At 46.9% G+C, this 17,625-nt stretch overlaps 1 protein-coding gene across 1 annotated transcript in view; it reads left to right on the forward strand.

The window, feature by feature from the left end:
* Positions 1–174: 174 nt before the first annotated feature.
* Positions 175–17,625, forward strand: part of LOC310634749 (uncharacterized protein) — a gene marked incomplete at its 5' end in the record, with an annotated part of 28,589 nt that continues 11,138 nt past the window's right edge. The window contains 6 exons of the mRNA XM_083353284.1: positions 175–418; positions 2,626–3,053; positions 3,638–3,745; positions 13,526–13,652; positions 14,990–15,025; positions 15,726–15,845. Coding sequence (XP_083209410.1) covers positions 175–418; positions 2,626–3,053; positions 3,638–3,745; positions 13,526–13,652; positions 14,990–15,025; positions 15,726–15,845 — 1,063 coding nt within the window. The remainder of the gene's footprint in view (positions 419–2,625; positions 3,054–3,637; positions 3,746–13,525; positions 13,653–14,989; positions 15,026–15,725; positions 15,846–17,625) is intronic.

Raw genomic sequence — 17,625 nt, forward strand, 5'->3', positions numbered from 1 at the left:
AATGGCGGTCAGGAAGGGGACCAAAGAAGAGTAAGAAGGGCTACGACAAACAGGGAGCACCTGGCCAGGAGAGCTCAGGTAGCAAAAGGGATGCTGAGAAACTCCAGAGGTTCAGCTACGAAGAGCTGCAGCCCTCAGGATTGAGATCTGTAAGGTCCCTCCTGGCTGTTCAAGATGAAAGCGGCTGGGCAGCGGACCCTTTTCCCTGCCTTGCCCTCAGCATCTCATGTATTCCTGTTGCCATTGGTCTCGCCTTCTATGTTTGGAGCAGCCCTGCAAGGTGGTGGAGGAGGGACACCTGCGGGGGCTCCGCTCATTCAGCCATCCCCGCTGATGAAGGAAGTGCTGGTGGACAAAGCCGCACCGCAGAACCAGGTCCACAGTGGTCTCCTGACCCAAAGCGTTTGGCAGAGACAGGGCAAATGAGGAACCACAATTCTGCTGGTTGTTAGGACTGACCGAAGCCCCAAGCAATCCCAGGCTTGTGACATAACATCTTAGTCAACACATAATGTTGGGAGATGATCACACCATAAGCATCACAGCTGGATAAAAGGCCTAGAACTCTATAGTTGAAGCACAATTTAAACAGATGAACAAAAATCCACACAGTATTACTGCTGCCATGTATTCCCATATTTATCACTTTTATAGACCTTTATTTTTAGATCACCAGACCCTTCCCAACTCCAGACCATTTGCTTCAGGAACTTATGCATAAACACTATCACAAACCATTCTCCAATAAGATAATTAAAAAGAATACCTCTAAAATAACAAAAAGAAGTAAAAATTTGGGCCAGAGGAATAATCAAACTACAAATGCATAATTTAGCAGTGGGCTATTCTTTACACAGCAGTTCCTCACCTAAAATCCATTGGAACAGCCAGAGTTAAGCTAGGATTGGAAGTAAGCAGTTTCTTTTCCCTATTTACAAACTACCTGTGACCCTTGATCAGAAACAAAATGCTCCTACAAATGTTTAAATTTGGAGGAGAGTTTAAGAACCAACCTTGCTACTTTTATTCTGAATTCATTTCTTGTCTTTTATCAAAGGACATCATTTGAAAACAATGATCTGATTTTCCAAGAGTTTTGGATGTTAAATAATGAAGGGATTTTATTATGCTTAAGCTTGATGTTAGTAATATTGATATTAGTAGTGATACTTTGTAATCATCTTTGTTTATGTGTAAGCAGCTTTGTAGGTGCTTTATATTGGGAAATTAGTTATATAAAAGTAAATCTTTCATGCATTAGGTACAGGGGATTGCTTACATGAAAAGAGCATGGTAAGGGGAGGGGGAAAAGGAGTTTGGGATGGAGCCTGGGTTGCTGTGTATAAGTCATCTTGGAATTATTTTTCTGTATCTTTTTGTTCTGGAAAGGTATAAATGGTGGAAGACATCTTTCCTGGTTGTTGCCTTCATCTCTCTACCAGCCACAAAGAGAGATGGGGTCACCCAACTCTATTTTGATCAAAATAAAAGTTGTTTGCTTGCTGAAACCTCGGCTCAGGAGTTTCTTTGGCTCTTTTAAATTCTTGAATAATGCTGGGAAAATTGTGAGGCTAAGTGGAAAACCTTACAATAATAAATGGCAGATTCTTTTATACTGTAAATTCAAAACCTAATAAAATTTCAATATAAAACATACAAATTGCTAATCTGAGAAATCTAGTTATCATTTGGCATTATTATTTTTGCTTGTTCCTGGTTTTCTATCTTGATGAGCCAGTATTTAAATTATGTGCCACCAAAATTTAGGGACCAGGGTCAGCTCCCTTAAACGAGACCCTCAGCTATCTACCCTCACTTTTGCTCTTGCAATCTGGCAATGAACCCCACCGGGAGGATATTTTAAGCGGGAAGAGCAGTAGGAGAGGCGGAAAACTTTATGCACGGAGGGGAAGCCTGGTGTCCAGGAGAGAGAAAAGAGGCACCTGCTTCGGATCCAGTCACTCCTGCGATCTTCGAAGGCGAGAAACCGGGCAAGGCTTTGGCTTTCCCTCCTTTGCAGCCCCCAATCCAACCCACCTTCCCCTCTAATCCCCCTCCCCGATCTAAATCTTGCGTTATTCTGGTAGCCGCTCTGACGAAAGAAGAGGCACTCACGAAGCACTTGTTTTGTTTTTTAAGGAAGCGTGTTAGTTGGAAAAGGTGTATCGGACGCCTTCCGATGTTTAGCCTCGGATCTATTCATCCCGAACCGGACTCAGAGACGAAGAAAGTCCCCATCTTTTAGCGGAGGCTCCCCTAATTGGCCTGCAAGGCCACAGGACCTTCCCCGCACTTTGCACGCATCGCCGCCGCAGCCCCGGCTCCTGCCGAGCGCCTTTCAGCCGCAGCTCCAGGTCCGGCAATTAGAGCAGCATCCGAGCTCCCTCGGCTGGCCGGAAAAGGAGAGTCCGGTCTAGCCAGCCGCTATCTATCGTCTAGGCTCCTTGGCGAGGTGCCAAGGCTCAGGAGCGCGCGGGAAATTATAGCCAGAGCAATTCGCAGCTGTTCCCCTCAGGCGCAGCAGCCCCGAAGAGGCCCCGAGCCCCGTTTCTCCCCTCCTGGGAACCGGGAAATAGGGCAGGTTGAGGGGACAACTCGGCTTGTCTCTTGGGCTTCTTTTGTCAGAAAACCCCACGGAGACCGAGAGGACTCCGGGGATGGGAACAGCCGAAGTCCCCGCCGCCCTTCAGGAGGGGAGCGGAGGGGGCTCCGAGGGAAGAAGCCGCCCGGAAGGTCTACCCGAGGCCGCCCTCAGCCCAGAGATCCACCGCCGGCGCTTCCGCGGTCTCGACGGCTGCCGCCAGGAGGCCGAGACGCCCCGGGAGCTTTGCAGCCGCCTTCACCGCCTGTGCCGCCAGTGGCTGCGGCCGGAGAGGAGCAGCAAAGGGGAGATGCTGGACCTGGTGGTGCTGGAGCAGCTGCTGGCCCTGCTGCCCGCGGAGATGGCGTGCTGGGTGAGGGAGTGCGGAGCCGAGAGCTGTTCGCAGGCGGTGGCCCTGGCCGAAGGCTTCCTCCTCAGCCAATCCCAGCGGGAAGAGGCGGGAAAGGGGCAGGTGAGGAGGAGGGGGGCTTCATCCTGGGAGCTCCATAGGAGGTGGGGGTGGGAGATCAAGAATCTAGCCATGTTTGCAACAAGTCAAAGAGATTCAGAACCTGTCTGCAGCCTTTTCAGGAATTCCTCATATTTGGAGACCTGATTTCTTATTGAAGCAAATCTCCTCTTGGAGATAATTCTGTGGGAGAAAAGACTAAATCAATCCTATTTCATCCACCAAAGGGATTGCAATTACACACACCTTTTCCTCTAAAAGGGTTTGCTCAACTATTAAAGAGCTTTCTCTCCTCTTTACACACTTCCCTAATGTTGTCCACATGTAGTGTACTTCAATCTTTACATTCTGATCTTCTAGCCAAATAAGGACAAACATTTGTACTATGTGAACTGCCTCTAGTACAGAGTCCATCTGTTCCTCATTTACCCCAAAACATTAGCCAGTTCAGAGCAGAGTCCCCGAGTTCTCCCATTTTGATGGATTGGGGAAGTATAGTTAGAGAAGCAAAAGGAAAGGTAAGTGAACTAACATGGTTATGGTCCTTCCAAAGTGGATCCTCAACCAGGCTGTTCTGACACGTACAGGAGCCAGTCATGAGGAAGATCTCAGCAGAGCTCCTGGGAAGAGGAGATCGATCCAGCCTTTCTCAGGAGCTGCTTTTCAGAAGGATTCAACTTGGGCCACCTTGCCAGGTAAGTGCAAGTTTCTTCCGAGAGCAGTAGAGTTCCAGCTCCCTCCATTCACAAGCTGCCTTTACCACCAAATGCTGAGTATGTGTGCATCTGAACAGAGTATCCCCCAAGAAGGTCCTGCTGAGTCACACATTCGGCTTTTGAAATTGTTCAGGAGATGCAAATGCTGAGAAAGTTGTGTTAGCAAATGTAATTTATATGTTGAAAGAGTTGAATACTTCTTAATACTTTTCAGAAGTGTGCTGAAATCTAGTTAGAAATGAAATCAGCAAATTGAAACAATGAGAATAGGATTATGAAATGGTTCAAAAATATGCTAGCAGATACACTTAAAAAGGAGAAACATCAGTCCTTTCATGGCAGAATCAATCCCACCCCTTCACATTCCATGCAGAGAAACAAACCAGATTCCGGATGGGTTTTTTTTCCCCACCCTCTTTTTTAGTTGCCCATAAAATGAGAGGGAAAATACCTCTCATTGATCTTATTGTGATGGATAACAGACAGGCGAAATAAAGTTACATCTAAGGAAAGGAAGTGAAAGCAATAAAATCCCATGTTTATTCCCTCTCCTCCTTGGGAATGGCAGAATCCAAGGGGGTGGGGGAAGAGATTTGGGTTTGCACAGAAAAGAGAGTTAGAAATGAAATATAAATGGATTCTGACAACCCGTTCTCCTTAAAGATGGGAGTGATCCACCTGTAGAGGAGACCAAATTATAATTGTTAGCCAGGCCTGTTGGGGTATTCTGTATGAAACTTGCTTAGCAGCTTCGGTGCTCTGATGTGATGTTTGTTGACCCACTCATTTTGTGATGAGGGAAGGTGTTTCCAAGCTACTAAATATTGAATCCACCCATGATACTTTCTAGAATCTAGGATTTCTTTTACTTTGAAGTGTTGTTCTTCTTCAACCATGATTGGAGGTGGTGGTGATGGTGGTGGTGGGGTTTTTGGCTGTAAGGGTGACTGTGTTTCCCTTTTTAGCAAATTGCAGTGGAAGATTGGATGTTTTTGCCTAAGGTTTTTGGGTAGTTCTAATTCTACCATTAGTGGGTTTATGATTCTTTTAATTGGAAAAGGTCCTATACATTTCGGTCCAGGTTTTTTGCAGGGCTGTAGAGATTTTAGGTTTTTTCTAGATGGATATACCATCTCTCCTACCCTGAATTGTGTGGGATTGACTCTCTTCTTGTCTGCCTGTGCTTTGTATGCTTGCCTAGCTTCGTCTAAAGCTTTTCTAACGATTGGCCAGGTGCTTTGCAATTCTGCCATCCATTCTTTCAGCGATGGGATTTCCGGTTCAGTTGGGATTAGTTCTAGCATAGGGTTGAAACTTTGACCGGTGGCTATTTCAAAAGGATTGTAGCCTGTGCTGGAGTGGACTGCGTTATTGTAAGCAACTTCTGCGAAAGGGAGTAGGTCCATCCAATTTGATTGTTGAAAAATAATAAAGCATCTTAAATATTGCTTAAGTACAGAGTTCCCGTGTTCCAATTGACCATTCCCCTGAGGATGATGACTAGATGTTAATCGCTGAGTAGTTCCTAAGAGGGATAAAAATTCCTTCCAAAACTTGGACATACATTGTACTCCCCTATCAGATATGATGCGTTGAGGTGCCCCATGCAGTCTGTAAATATGCTGCACGAATAGTTTCGCTAAGGTTTTTGAGGTGGGAATTTTTTGGCAAGGGATAAAGTGTACCTGTTTAGAAAACAGATCCATAACCCCCCAGATGACACTGTTCCTGTTGCTTTCTGGTAATTCCACTATAAAGTCTATGGCTATTTCTTTCCAGGGGGCTGAGGGCTGGTTGTAACAGTCCAGGCGACTTTCCTTGCAGCCTCTTAGCCGTCACGCACGTTTGGCAGCTAGCTGGCCACGTAGCTTTTTATGTCCTTTTTCATAGATGGCCACTAAAATTTCCCTTTAGTTAAATGTAAGGTTTTTACAAACCCAAAATATCCTGCTGATTTTGTATCATGGCACAACTGCATGAAATTGATCCTCTGGGTGGCCGGTATGTATACATTCTCCCCCACCCACGGTAATCCATTTTTGATTGTGCACACATGTCTATTTTTCTGGAACCATTCATCTGTTTCCAAGGACTTCCAGAATTCAATCCCAGTTCGGCTATCCAGCTGTGGCTTCATTTTAGCTTGGGCCCTGGTGGTTACTGCCGCTGCCAGTTGTCTGGGCATAAGTAGTTTAGAGTCAGAGGCCCGTGTGCTGTTATATTGGGGCATGTAAGACAGTGCATCTGCCAGGAAATTCTTTCCCCCCGGTAAGTGTTTTAAGTGTGAAATGGATTCAGTGAAAATGCTGAGACCAATGGGCTTGCTTAGGAGTGAGTTTCATGAGTGTTTTAAGCACTTCCAAATTTTTGTGGTCTGTCCAAACCTGGAAGGAGATTTTATTTCCTTCAAGGAAATGACGCCATGTAAGTAATAACCATCTCACAGCGTAAGCCTCCTTCTCCCAGATGGGCCAACGTTGTTCTGTCTTCGTGAGTTTCTTGGACGTATATGCACACGGTTGCAGTATCCCCGTCATTTTCCTGTAATAATACAGCTCCCACTGCCACATCGCTTGTGTCTGCCTGTATTATGAAAGGTTTATCAGTATCTGGGTGTCTTAGTACGGGCTCGGCAGAGAAAAGCCTCTTAAGCCTCTCAAATGCTGCTTGACATTCCATTGTCCATTTCAGGGGCTGGCTCGGTTTCACTGCCCGCCCCTATCAACAAGTTTGTGAGGGGCAGGTCTATTTGGGTGAATGAAGGGATGAATTGGCGGTAGAAATTTGCAAAACCCAGATAACTTTGCAGTTGCTTCCTTGTGCGGGGTGGTGCCCATTCTAATACTGCCTTGACTTTCTCGGGGTCCATTTCGATGCCTTGCGGGAATATGCAATACCCCAGGTAGTCTATTCTTTCCTGGTGGAATTCACATTTTGATAATTTTGCATACAGGTGGGCGGCTCGCAACTTTTTTAGAATTGCTCTGACTAGATTAATATGCTCCTCCTTGGTCTCAGTGAAGATAAGGATGTCATCTAAGTAAACCAGGACCCCCTTAAATAGGTGCTCTCTTAGCAGTTCATTGATTAATTGCATAAAAACTGCCCTTGCAGTCCAAACGGCAGAACTTTGAACTGGTAGCAACCCATTGGACAATTAAATGCGGTCTTCCATTCGTCCCCTTCCTTGTGTCGGGCCCAGGAGGCCCGACACTCGGTGAGGCCCCGGGACAACTCACCGGCGGGCCAGCAGATGCCCGCAACCGGCCTCGCAACGAGGCCTTGCACTCACCGAGACCTCCCGGTGGGCCGGGAAAGAACGCACACGCCAGGCCGTCCCAGCATCCACCGGGGCCTTCCGGCGGGCCGGGGAAGTGCGCCCGCCAGGCCGTCTCAGCGTCCATCTGCCAGCTTGTCCCGGAGGCCGCTGGGGACCTCCGGTGGGTCGGGGGAGGGCACGCTTGCACAGTGTCTCCGTGGAGGCCCCCCTGAAGACACCTCGCTTCGAGGCCTTGTTTGCTTTTCCCCAGGGTCTGCAACCGGGCCTGGTGGGCCCGCCTGCGATGCCGGCACGGAAGCCACCTACTGCCGGCCTTGCTGAGGAGCTGCAGGACAGGTGGCGATGGAATGCAGCCCAGGCTGTGCAGGCCGTGGCGGTTCAGGGACCTGTGGGGGGGTGGTGGGAATGTAGGGTCCTGGACCTGCAAGGGGGGTCGCCCTGGGTGGGGGGTGGCTTGCCATCTGCAGTAGTGGTGGGTCGGGGTCAGGGGGGGTACGCACCTGCGGAACGGAACGGTGGTCCATGCGGAGAGCAGGAACCAAAGGGTGGTGGCCAGGGAGGGTGGTGCCTAAGTAGGGGGGTGTGGGTTGTTAGCTTGTTTGGGCGTGGTGGTGGGTGTGGGCCTTCCCGGCTATTTAGCAGCGTTGGTTGTGCTGGGCAACCAATGCTGACTTCGTTTGTCTTTGGGTGATTGTTTATGGTGCAGAATAAACGTTGCTCAGAAGAACCAGCTCTCGTTCCGGTTGCATTCTTTTGCCTCGTTGGACGTGGGGCTGATACCTTGATCCTAACGCAGTAGTATGCTTCTCTTAGGTCTAGTTTGGTAAAAATCCTTCCTTTTGATAGGTGGGATAGCATATCCTTCATGAGGGGTAGGGGATACAGATTATTTTCACTAATTGCGTTTAGGACATGGTAATCTTCGCACAAGCGCATAGTGCCATCCTTCTCTCTAGGACCGGAGCGGCCACTTTGGGTTTGGCAGGTTCAATAAATCCCCTTTCGAAATTTTTATTTATGAATCTTTCCATCTCCTCCGTCCCTTTAGGGCTCATGGAGTATAGTCTGGGCTTTGGGAGTTTTGCCCCGGGTTTGATTTCTATAGCATAGTCTGTGGGTCAGTGAGGAGGGACCGCATCCGCCCATTCCTCTCTGAAAACTTCAGCAAGGTCCCGGTATTCTTCTGATATTTCTGGTAACCCCTTCTCTTCTTCCATTGATGCTGTCTCCATTCCTCGGGTTTGGGGGGCTTTTGGGCTTCTGAGTTCACACGCTCCCCCTCTGGGAAGTTGAGTTCTGCTGTCTTCCAATTTACCCAGCTGTTCCATTTCTTTAACCATTCCAGCCCTAAAATCATTGGGCATTCCACGCCTGGGGTCACTACAAACATTACAGGGAATGCAGAATTATTAGGCAAATGAGTATTTTGACCACATCATCCTCTTTATGCATGTTGTCTTACTCCAAGCTGTATAGGCTTGAAAGCCTACTACCAATTAAGCATATTAGGTGATGTGCATCTCTGTAATGAGAAGGGGTGTGGTCTAATGACATCAACACCCTGTATCAGGTGTGCATAATTATTAGGCAACTTCCTTTCCTTTGGCAAAATGGGTCAAAAGAAGGACTTGACAGGCTCAGAAAAGTCAAAAATAGTGAGATATCTTGCAGAGGGATGCAGCACTCTTAAAATTGGAAAGCTTCTGAAGCGTGATCATCGAACAATCAAGCGTTTCATTCAAAATAGTCAACAGGGTCGCAAGAAGCGTGTGGAGAAACCAAGGCGCAAAATAACTGCCCATGAACTGAGAAAAGTCAAGCGTGCAGCTGCCAAGATGCCACTTGCCACCAGTTTGGCCATATTTCAGAGCTGCAACATCACTGGAGTGCCCAAAAGCACAAGGTGTGCAATACTCAGAGACATGGCCAAGGTAAGAAAGGCTGAAAGACGACCACCACTGAAAAAGACACACAAGCTGAAACGTCAAGACTGGGCCAAGAAATATCTCAAGACTGATTTTTCTAAGGTTTTATGGACTGATGAAATGAGAGTGAGTCTTGATGGGCCAGATGGATGGGCCCGTGGCTGGATTGGTAAAGGGCAGAGAGCTCCAGTCCGACTCAGACGCCAGCAAGGTGGAGGTGGAGTACTGGTTTGGGCTGGTATCATCAAAGATGAGCTTGTGGGGCCTTTTCGGGTTGAGGATGGAGTCAAGCTCAACTCCCAGTCCTACTGCCAGTTTCTGGAAGACATCTTCTTCAAGCAGTGGTACAGGAAGAAGTCTGCATCCTTCAAGAAAAACATGATTTTCATGCAGGACAATGCTCCATCACACGCGTCCAAGTACTCCACAGCGTGGCTGGCAAGAAAGGGTATAAAAGAAGGAAATCTAATGACATGGCCTCCTTGTTCACCTGATCTGAACCCCATTGAGAACCTGTGGTCCATCATCAAATGTGAGATTTACAAGGAGGGAAAACAGTACACCTCTCTGAACAGTGTCTGGGAGGCTGTGGTTGCTGCTGCACGCAATGTTGATGGTGAACAGATCAAAACACTGACAGAATCCATGGATGGCAGGCTTTTGAGTGTCCTTGCAAAGAAAGGTGGCTATATTGGTCACTGATTTGTTTTTGTTATGTTTTTGAATGTCAGAAATGTATATTTGTGAATGTTGAGATGTTATATTGGTTTCACTGGTAAAAATAAATAATTGAAATGGGTATATATTTGTTTTTTGTTAAGTTGCCTAATAATTATGCACAGTAATAGTCACCTGCACACACAGATATCCCCCTAAAATAGCTATAACTAAAAACAAACTAAAAACTACTTCCAAAAATATTCAGCTTTGATATTAATGAGTTTTTTGGGTTCATTGAGAACATGGTTGTTGTTCAATAATAAAATTAATCCTCAAAAATACAACTTGCCTAATAATTCTGCACTCCCTGTATATCTTCCTCATGTGTCACCAGGGACAGGTGAACTGGTAAGGTGGCTAGGGTAGCTGGTACCCCCCCCCGCTATGGACCCATCTAACTAGCCAAAGGAGATAGGTTGCTTTAGTCTCCTCACCAGAATTCCCACGTTCCCCATTAGCATTGGGCTAATGAGGCAGCGGGTGCAGCCAGAGTCTAAGGCTTTCACTTTGACAGCTTTGGGCATAGACTACTGCAACGCTCTCTACATGGGGCTGCCCTTGAGGACCCCTCGGAGGCTTCAACTGGTGGAGAATGCAGCTGCGCGAGTTGTTGTGGGAGTCTCCCGATACTCCCATGTAACACCTCTTCTCCGTGAGCTGCATTGGCTTCCGGTTGCCCTCCGGGTGAGATTCAAGGTGCTGGTAATGACCTATAAAGCTCTAAATGGCTTGGGTCCGGATTATCTAAGGGAACACCTGCTGCCGGCATCAACTTCCCATCGTCCTGTGCGCTCCCACAGGGAGGGCCTTCTTAGGGTACCGCCGGTTAAGGAATGCCGGCGGGTTATTCCCAGGGGAAGGGCGTTCTCTGTGGGCGTGCCGGCCCTTTGGAACCAACTTCCCACGGAGCTTAGTACTGCCCCCGACCTTCCCTCATTTCACAGGGACTTGAAAACTTGGTTTTTCGAGCTGTCTGGCCCAGACTGAGGGGTTTTAATTATTTATTTAATGGGGTTTTAGTTTAAATTCAGGGACTTATAGTTTTAATCGATTTTAACTTTGTATGTTATGTATTTTAATTCTTCCCTGTAAACCACCCTGAGTCCTACGGGAATAGGGCTGTATATAAATTTAAATAATAATAAATAAATAAAATAATAGAGGGGGCTAACATAGTCACTGTATTGAGGATGGGTGGAATGGATCCATTTACCAGGGTTTCGCCCTCCGAGCTGTCCACCGCCCCTGCAGTGTAGGCTGGAGTTCTCTCCCATTCCTTTGCAGGGGTTTGGGATTCTGCAACCTCTATCCCCCACATGATGGGTTCTTTTGGTTTGGCTGGGGACTTTCCTGAGCTCCTGGCTGGTGATGGATCTGATTTCTGCTGGGGGGGGCTTTTGTCCAGCATTCTGTGGCGCAGTGGCCCTCTCTCCCACAATTGAAACAGCCCGTTGATTTCTTAGCCGTAGCCAGTAGTTTCGCTGGCTCACTTATTTGCTCGGGAGGCGGGCCCATGGTTTCCCTTGGCAGTGCCTCTCAGTAGGTCTATCTCCGCCTCCTCTGCCAGGACGTACCAGTCATGAGGTGGTGTGGGTTTCCTTGAGGCAGACAAGTGTCATACAGATCGTAGGTTAGCACATCTTTGAAATGGCTAAGGAGGATGTCTTCCAGCCAGTTCAGCTTATTGGCAATGGTCCAGAATTCTTGTATATATTCAGCCACCGGCTGTCTGCCCTGCCTCACCATTTTGATTCTCTCCCGGGCCTTACCATCAGCCAAAAGGTCCTCAAATCGCCTCCTTAAGGATGACATGAACCGGTTGAAGTCATTGAGTTCTGGGGTGTTGAAGTCATGCAGATTCACCACCCAGTCTGCAGCTGGTCCATCCAAGGCGGATTGCACGATGTGGATGCAGGCTTTGTCGCTGGGGATGTCCTGTCCATATTCTTCCATATAACTGAGGACTTGAGTTAGGAAAAACCCCAAGTGTGGCGGCTCCCCCTTGAATTTTGCTTCCAGAGGTGGGAGTCTTTGAATGGATTGGTGCCTACGCCGCTGGCAGTATTGCCCCCCATCCTGATCCCCATCTGTGGGTCGGTGGGGGGGGTGCTGCTGAGGTGGTAGCTCCGGGTTCAGCGGACGCCACCAGTGCTACAGGTTCTGGATCCCCCCCCCCCGTCTCTCCAGTTGCAGCTCCAGGCGCGGTGCAGGACTCAGGTTTCTCCTCCCTTAGTGAGCCAAGGATTTTTTTCATCAGGTCAATAGATTTCTCTAGGATCCAGTCTGCATGTGGTGCATAACTCCCGTCCTCTTTGCTGACGTGCAGGGAGCTCTCCATCTCTTGCTTCCATTCGAGTTGGTGCTGTCTCATCTCAGGTTCACTTTCAGCGATGCCTTTTCCCACTAGCTTTTCCTTCCAATACCCATTGATCACCGCAGTTTGCGGTCACGCATCTCTACCACCTCTTCTCCGGAGGAATATGCCACTTCAGCCTCCGGTCAGTGGGGGGGGGGAGTTCCCTTTCCATAGAGGTTCCCTCCTTCCCTGCCTCATCGTTGGACATTGTATTTTTTGCAAAGTCCCCCGGTAAGGTTCTTCCTTCCAGGTTGACTCTTAATACAGATCCTGTCTAATGTCAGAACCCACTTCAATCCCCATCTTAAAGAAAGATTCTTGGGGACAAGATTATCCAAGCAGGAACTTTTATTAAGATATAGATGATAGAAGGTATAGTAGGACCTGAGAAATCCCTTCACAGATCAATATTTTTAAATGTCCCCAAACAAGCCCCACCCCACAGTTCATTCGGTCAGTTCCGGATCAGCCAAGTTCTAGGTGGTAAGCCCCTTGTGGGAAAAGGAGAAACATCAGTCCATTCATGGCAGAATCAATCCCACCCCTTCACATTCCATGTGGAGAAACAAACCAGGTTCTGGAGGGTGGTTTTTTCCCCACCCCCTTTCTTAGTTGCCCCTAAGATAAAAGGGAAAATGCCTCTCATTGATCTTATTGTGATGGATAACAGGCAGGTGAAATAAACAAAAAGTTACATCTAAGGAAAGGAAGTGAAAGCAATAAACTCCCATGTTTATTCCCTCTCCTTGGGAATGGCAGAATCCAAAGGGGGGGGGAGAGATTAGAGTTTGCACAGAAAAGAGAGTTAGAAATGAAATATAAATGGATTCTGACAACCCTCTTCATAAGAAGAACCCCTAATTCAACACTAAGTGGCTGCAACAATAATACATGTTAAAGCTTTTTGAAGAGTGTTGAAAACTAGTTCAAAAATGAAAGCCATGATTTTAAGCAACAGGAATAGGATAAAAAAAGCATAGAAGGGAATAATGAGGAGATTGGAGATTTCTAAATATGATATATAAAAATGCATTAGTGAAAGGAGAAACCGATAAATTGGTGCTAACTTTCTGCAATAACAAGATTGTTGGTCAAGTGACTTGGTATTTCCAGGCTCATTGTCAACATTTTGAAATAGGTTAGGAAAGAAATTCCCAGTGAATGTGTCGTGTTTTCTCAGCGAGCATGTGAGCCTAGGGGATTCTTCTCCCCGAAATCTCCTTGTTGGGATATTTTAGTGCAGTGGAAAGCTCTCCAATGGTGTCTGTTTTAGCATTCTACAACCTGGATGCACCTAAGCCATGATTAGTGCAGCTATAGCTTCCCAGCCCTAAGGACTCTGTTGACATGCAGACATAAATCTGTCCTGCTAGAAAATGCCCATTGCTCCATCGCAAACCTGTTTTCTGTAATAAGAGAAAAAACTTAGAAGTCTTTCCTGGTATTAATTGCTAAAGAAAATTTTATTCTCTTTCTAGGGATCCAGTCCCTTTGAGGAGGTGGCTGTGAACTTCACAGAGGAGGAGTGGAGTCTGCTGGATTCTGGCCAGAAGGCCTTATGTAAGGAAGTCATTGAGGAGATATCTACAGATATTGCTGCTCTGGGTAAGGCCAAGCGTTGCTCTGGGTTCCCTTCACTTTTTCAGTGGAAAGAAAGCAGGGAAGTTGTTTGCACATAGTTGCATCTTTATAAGGCAGTGTAGAAATATTCACCATCGATTTGGGAAATGTTTAGATGCTTTGTGGAAAGGGTTGGGCAGACTGATGGATCAACGCCAAGCTTTAATATGTTTCTCAGTTGAAAAATTATTTGTATACCATCAGAGTCTCCTAAATAACAATTTGCAGCTATCACATCCTAGCTCACGGGTCGGCAACCCACGGCTCTGGAGCCGCATGCGGCTCTTTGAGCTGTCTCCTGCGGCTCCCAGCCGCGTGGTGCGCGCGCACCTCTTCGAACGGGCAGTGGTGCGCGCGCACCTCTCCAAATGGAGAGTGGCACCGCCCGTTTGGAGAGGTGCGCGTGCACCTTCCCGAATGGGCGGAGGTGCGCGCGCACCTCCCCAACCTTTTGGAGAGGTGCGCCCGTACCTCCGCACGAAGGGGCAGCGGCGCCGCTCTTTGAGGAAGCTGCCGCGGCCGTCTGCGAAGCTGCCGCTTTTGGCAGCTTTGCAGACGGGCTGCAGCAGCTTCCTCAAAGAGCGGCGCCCCTGCCCATTCCGAGAGGTGCGCGCGCACCTCCGGTCGTTCGGAGAGGTGCGCGCGCACCTCCCCAAACCTTTGGAGAGGTGCTCGCGTACCTCTGCGCGAACGGGCAGCGGTGCCGCTCTTTGAGGAAGCTGCTGCAGCCTGTCTGCAAAGCTGCCGAAAGCGGCAGCTTCGCAGACGGGCCGCGGCAGCTTCCTCAAAGAGCGGCACCGCTGCCCGTTCGCGCAGAGGTACGCGCGCACCTCTCCAAAGGTTTGGGGAGGTGCGTGCGCACCTCCGGTCATTCGGAGAGGTGCGCGCGCACCTCTCGGAATGGGCAGGGGCGCCGCTCTTCGAGAAAGCTGCCGCGGCCCATCTGCAAAGCTGCCGAAAGCGGCAGCTTTGCAGAAGGGCCGTCGCCGTCGGGCAACCGGGAACCGGTTCCATCTCACTTTTAAAAAAATGGCAACCGCGTGCGTCCGCACATGCGCAAAAGCCCATTTTGCGCATGCGCAAAACATTTTTTGTGCATGCACGTGCGTGGACACACGCACGCGGCTCCCACTTTTTTTAATTTGTGATGGAACCGGTTCCCAGTGGCTCTTTTCCTTTTTTAGGTTGCCGACCCCTATCCTAGCTAAATGTGGGTAGTGCCAAATCTGGAATGCAGGTTGGCATGTTTCTTAGTGAGGGAAGACAGTATATCCTTCGCCATTCTGTATTCTAACCCAAATATTTATTTTCTTTTTTCCAAGCCAATGATGGGCTGGAGAAAGAGAACGACAAGAAAGGTAGGTTGAAACCACTTGAAACAGAGAAGCATGACATACAGGAAGTAATGTTTGGCCGTCAAGGGGACATAAAAAGGCAAGAGAGAAACCACAGAGAAGGAGGGGTGAGGTCATCCACTTTCCTTCCTATTGGAATCCATGGCTTCCTGTCCCAGCAAGTTGAGAAAGTAAAGGGAAAAGGACAATATGGGAAAAAAGAGAAAAATCCATTTGATACATATGACTATGGCAGAAACCAGACTAAAGCAAAACTCTCTGAGTCCCAACAGTATGGAAAATATGTCAAAAATTCCTTTTCCCTTACTTTATCTAAGACTGTCTATAAGAAACACAAACCACAGACCTCTATAACATCTGGCAGAGGTTCCAGTCAGAGCAGAGAGATGATACTGAGCTTGAAGTGTGGAAAGAGTATTGGTAGCAAGAGTAAACTTAATCTCCATCAGAGGATCCCTACTGGGGAGAGACCACATAAATGTCTAGAGTGCGGAAAAAGCTTTACTTGGAAAGGATATTTGAACTACCATAAGAGGGTCCACACAGGTGATAGACCTTATAAATGCCTGGAGTGTGGGAAGAGCTTTACTCAGAAAGGAGATCTTAATTCTCATGAAAAGGCCCACACAGGAGAGAGACCATATAAATGCACAGTGTGTGGAAAGGGCTTTCTTTACAACAGAAACTTTATTTTTCATCAAAGGATCCACACAGGGAAGAGACCATACAAATGCCTGGAATGTGGGAAGAGGTTTCTTAGCAAAACACACCTTATTCGGCACCAAAGGATACACACTGGGGAGAAACCACATAAATGTCTGGAGTGTGGAAAGAGCTTTACTCAGAAAGGACATCTTAATGCTCATAAAACATTACACAGTGGAGAGAAACCATATAAATGCCTGAAGTGTGAAAAGAGCTTTACTCGAAAAGAAAGTCTTAATTCTCATGAAAGGAATCACACTGGGGAGAAACCACACAAATGCTTGGAGTGTGGAAAGAGCTTTACCCAGAAAGGACATCTTAATTCTCATGAAAAGATCCACACAGGAGAGAGACCATGTAGATGCCTGGAATGTGGAAAGAATTTCAGTGACAAAAGTAGACTTAATCGCCATCAAAGTATCCACATAGTGGATAACCCATATAAATGCCTGGAATGTGAAAAGCATTTCAATAGCAAGAGTAAGCTTAGCGTCCACCAAAGGATTCACACTGGGGAGGAACCATATAAATGCTTGGAGTGTGGAAAGAACTTCAGTGACAAAAGTACTCTTAATCGCCACCAAAGGATCCACACAGTGGATAATCCATATAAATGCTTGGAGTGTGGAAAGTGTTTCAATATGAAGAATAAGCTTAGCCTCCACCAAAGGATCCACACTGGGGAGAAACCACATAAATGCCTGGAATGTGGAAAGAATTTCAATAGCAAGAGTAAGCTTAGCGTCCACCAAAGGATCCACACTGGGGAGAAACCACATAAATGTCTGAAGTGTGGAAAGAGCTTTACTCAGAAAGGAAATCTTAATGCTCATGAAATGTTACACACTGGGGAGAAACCACATAAATGTCTGAAGTGTGGAAAGAGCTTTACTCGAAAGGAAAATCTTAATTCTCACAAAAGGAGCCACACATGAAAGAGACCATATAAATGCCTGGAATGTGGAAAGACCTTTTCTCGGAAGTGACATCTTAATTCTCATAAAAGGATCAACACTGGGAAGAGAACATATATGTCTATGGAGTGTGAAAAAAATAATGATTATAACAAGTTTATTTTTCAAAGAGGCATCCACAGAGGAGAACAATGGAAATGCACGAAAAGTGGAACAACTTTCACTGAAAATAGTTTGCTTACTTTTCATAAAACAATCCGCATAGGAAAAACCAAGTGAGTCCATGCCTTGAGCTTTATTTGCAACTGTCAACTTTTTCATCATATGAGAATCTAGACATGGCAGGGTGGTTATTAATGCATGGAGAGTGCAAAAATCTTCTGCTGGAATCTTATTTAATATCAAGCAGCCATACAGGAGAAAAGCAATTGAATATCAGAATTGCTGATGGTGGATCAATGATCTTATTATTTCTTGAGGGAAATGCTTCTGTTTCTTCTGAGATATAATTCAGGAGAGGAAAATAAATTCAACCCTATTTCATCCTGGATTTAATAAAGAGAGGCATAGAATCAAGATCACACAAAGTATTAGTACCACCCTATAAAATCCTAGTAAGACCACACATGGAATACTGCAACCAATTTTGGTCACCATACTACAAAAACATTCAGAGAAGAGCAACTAAAATGATCAAAGGCTGCCCTGGAGACTAAAATATATGAAGAACAGCTGCAGGACTTTGGTTTGGCTAGTCCATGGGTTGGCAACCTGCTTCTAGTCCTCCTCAGCCACCATGGGCAGTCCAGAAAAAAAAAGTGGGACTAAAAATGTTCAATCAATTCAAACTTCTCATGGGAAAAAAAACTTGTGAAGTTTAAATTGATTGCTTGAAGTTCTTTGGTTTCTGGGACTGCCCACAAACCTCTTCTTCAGATTGCACGTGGTGGCAGCAGAGGAAGACGGGAGGACTGCTGGAAAGGT

Source organism: Vipera ursinii (genome assembly GCF_947247035.1).
Source record: "Vipera ursinii genome assembly, chromosome: 2".
In the NCBI taxonomy this organism is placed as follows: domain Eukaryota; kingdom Metazoa; phylum Chordata; class Lepidosauria; order Squamata; family Viperidae; genus Vipera; species Vipera ursinii.